The 2,961-nt window shown below is 46.0% G+C and overlaps 1 protein-coding gene across 1 annotated transcript in view; it reads right to left on the bottom strand.

Moving 5' to 3' along the window:
* Positions 1-2,667, bottom strand: part of GHITM (growth hormone inducible transmembrane protein) — a 30,908-nt gene extending 28,241 nt beyond the window's left edge. The window contains exons 1-2 of the mRNA XM_012647934.1: positions 2,603-2,667; positions 578-742 (exon numbers count right to left, since the gene is read on the bottom strand). Coding sequence (XP_012503388.1) covers positions 578-706 — 129 coding nt within the window. The 5' untranslated portion in view covers positions 707-742; positions 2,603-2,667. The remainder of the gene's footprint in view (positions 1-577; positions 743-2,602) is intronic.
* Between the last annotated feature and the right edge of the window lie 294 nt (positions 2,668-2,961).

Below are 2,961 nucleotides of genomic sequence, written 5' to 3'. Positions count from 1 at the left end.
TAAATTTTCTGAAAGAAAAATTCTAAGAGTTTTAAATAAAGGAAAAGTTATAGAACTCTTTTTGTCTTTCATGTATGATAAGGAGGGACCAGAATGATATGAAACCAAAGGGAGGTTGAGCACGGTGGCCCACACCTGTAATCCCAGCACTCTGGGAGGCTGCAGTGGGAGGATCACTTGAGGCCAGGAGGTTGAAACCAGCCTGGGCAACATAGCAAGATCACGTCTCTACAAAAAATAGGAAAAATTAGCCAGGCATGGTGGTATACACATGTAGTCCCAGCTACTTGGGAGGCTAAGGCAGGAGGATCGCTTTAGACACAGAGTTCAAAGCTACAGTGAGCTACGATTCTGCCACTAATGCACTCCAGCCTGGGCAACAGAGTGAGACCCTGTCTCATAAAAAAAAAAAGAAAGAAAGAAAACTATGGGGATAAAGAGCTTATTGGGAACATTATTAGGACTAAGTGCTATAGTAAATCACTTAAACAAGCTTTATACTCTGCCCCCCCCCCCAAAAAAAGAAGGTCCCACAGGCACAAATAAAGAAATATAAAAACATTCAGATTATCTTTACCCTGCTGGGTGTTAAGAGCCATTGATTCTTGGTGATGGAATTCTTCACAACAGGGGAGGCCTTGGTGAAAGCTGGCTGGAAAACCCTGGAAGGTACTGTCCGGAGACACACAAGCCTTGCGGCCAGCATGGTGGTACACCAGGTTTACCAAGCAGATCTGAAATGCTAATTTAAAAGACAGGAAAAATAAAATAAAATTAAAAAAAACCATTAACCAATTAAAAGGAGGACACAGAGGAGCCAGAGACAAGAAGGAACAAATTATCTTTTAGTAGAAAAGATGGAATAAAGTGATGCTTTTAATTTTCAACAATGAATGCTCTGCTTGCCCCTTGTAATTCAAAAAACCCATCCCACAGAACTTAGTTTGGGATGGAGCACCAAATTAGATTTAAGTCCCAGTTTGATCAATAACAGGATATATAACTGGAAAAGTTATGTGTGACACAGAGTAGATGTTAATAACTAGACAATACAGGGTCTGTGAGGGCTTTTACAAATGTAGTTTTGGCTTAAGGTTTATATCAGCATTCAGTGAGAAAATTTAAAAGACTATATAACTTTTGAACAGAGGAAAAATGTCATCCAAGTAAAAGATGAATAACTCTTCAAGGTCATGCTGCATTACAAGGCTAAAAGATATCAACAGAAGCCAACTACATGAATTTCAGCTAATCATGCTTCCCTTCAAGATATGCAAATACTCAAAGTGAGTTAACCCATTCTATATACCCTACTATGTCTATATAAAGGACATTCACTCTTTCAAAGTAAACTCGGTTACCAACCAGGTTTCCCTCACATTAGACTTTTTCAGTCATGTCCTCCAAAGAAAAGCATGCTAAAAACTGGATTCTCTTGGCTCCAAGGCAGATTATACCAGAGGGTGGCCAACCACAAGTCAGCCGAATGTCTTTCTGTAATGCTCAGATGACTGACAGGTGAGAATGAGATAACAAGCATAAGCCAACGTGGGCTACCAGCTCATCTCTACCAATGATTTGTAGTGAATATTTAGGCAAGTAACTCTCCTTCTGGGTCTCATTTTCCCCATTTGTAATATAAGAGAATTGGACTGAAACAGTGTTCAGACTATAGTGCTGACCCTTACATTACCTGCTTTGAAATTGCCCAGATGCACCTTAAAACGTAGACTCCTGGGTTTTACTTTGCTCCTAATGATTCTGCCTCTAGAAATAGGTCCAAAAATATGTGTTTTAACTAGCACTCCAAAAGCTAAGAACTCTTGCTTTAAAATACCTGAGTGTCCCTCCAGCTCTGCCACTGGAACTACGAAGGGTATATAATATTGAGCATCTGTCCTTTAGGAAAACACCGAGCCATTCTGGTACTTTCGTGCTATTACATCATCTCAAACTACAGCTGTCCTATCTTCCTCGGTCTTCAGCCCACTGGAGCTGAGGAGGCTCAGCTCAGGGTGGCCTCCATGTCGCATAACAGCTTATAGTGGGAATCCTGCTTTTGCCACATGTTAGAAGTGACCTTGTGCGGGTGCTGGACCTTTGAGACTCAGGTGCCTTCGCTATGCAATGGAGAAAGTACTATACACTTTTACAGAAGAGCTTCCGCTTCAGTGAGCATTGATGAGCTCCGGCGCCTGGTCCCCCAAGAAAGTTCGCCCAGCCCACTTCTGGGATGAGAAGCCGGCAGCAAACCTCCCTGTCAACACACAACTCTCCCATACCTCCACCCCTGTCTCAGCTGCCTCTTTATCTGCTAGGGCAGCGGCTGCATGGCCTCGCCGCGAGCATGACTCAGCTCTTCGCTGCCCAGAGAGAGGAGGCCAAAGAGGGAGAGCCACTGTCCGCCTGTCCTGGACCTTGGGGCCGCCGACCCCTCCACCGGGTCATCCACGAGAGGGTGACCCTGACACGAAGCCCGACCGGGACGCAGCCAGCAGCGCCGCCGCCTTCAGCCCTCCCCAGCCCCACCCAGCGGGCGCATTAGGCCGGCCGTCAGGAGCACCGGGGATCCGGGGCGCCTGCCAGCCCGGGGAAGCGGTACCTCAGTTCCCAGTCACCGCCACCACGCAGTTCCCCTTCCGGGCCGGCGAAACACTCGCCCTGCACCTCCCGTACCTCCTGCCCGCTCCTTACTGCTTCTGCGCGTGCAGTCCCTCGGGCTCACTGCGTGACGCAACATCCGAAAGGAGGGAAATAGTATGAGTAGCCAATCAGGAGCAGGCCTATGACGGAAGAGGGGGCACAGTGGTATTAAAATTTTAAAAATATGAATTCAATAAGCATAGCTGCATTTTGTAATCTGGGAAATGGGCTCAAGAAAGGGATTTTTCCTTAACATGAAGCCAAAGGGAGGGATGACTATTACCCTCTGTTTTCGCTCTTTTTCAGCAGTGGAACAGT

The sequence above is a fragment of the Propithecus coquereli genome, unplaced genomic scaffold, assembly GCF_000956105.1.
Source record: "Propithecus coquereli isolate 6110/MARCELLA unplaced genomic scaffold, Pcoq_1.0 Scaffold109, whole genome shotgun sequence".
Lineage (NCBI taxonomy): Eukaryota > Metazoa > Chordata > Mammalia > Primates > Indriidae > Propithecus > Propithecus coquereli.
This window is presented reverse-complemented; position numbering and strand designations above follow the sequence as displayed.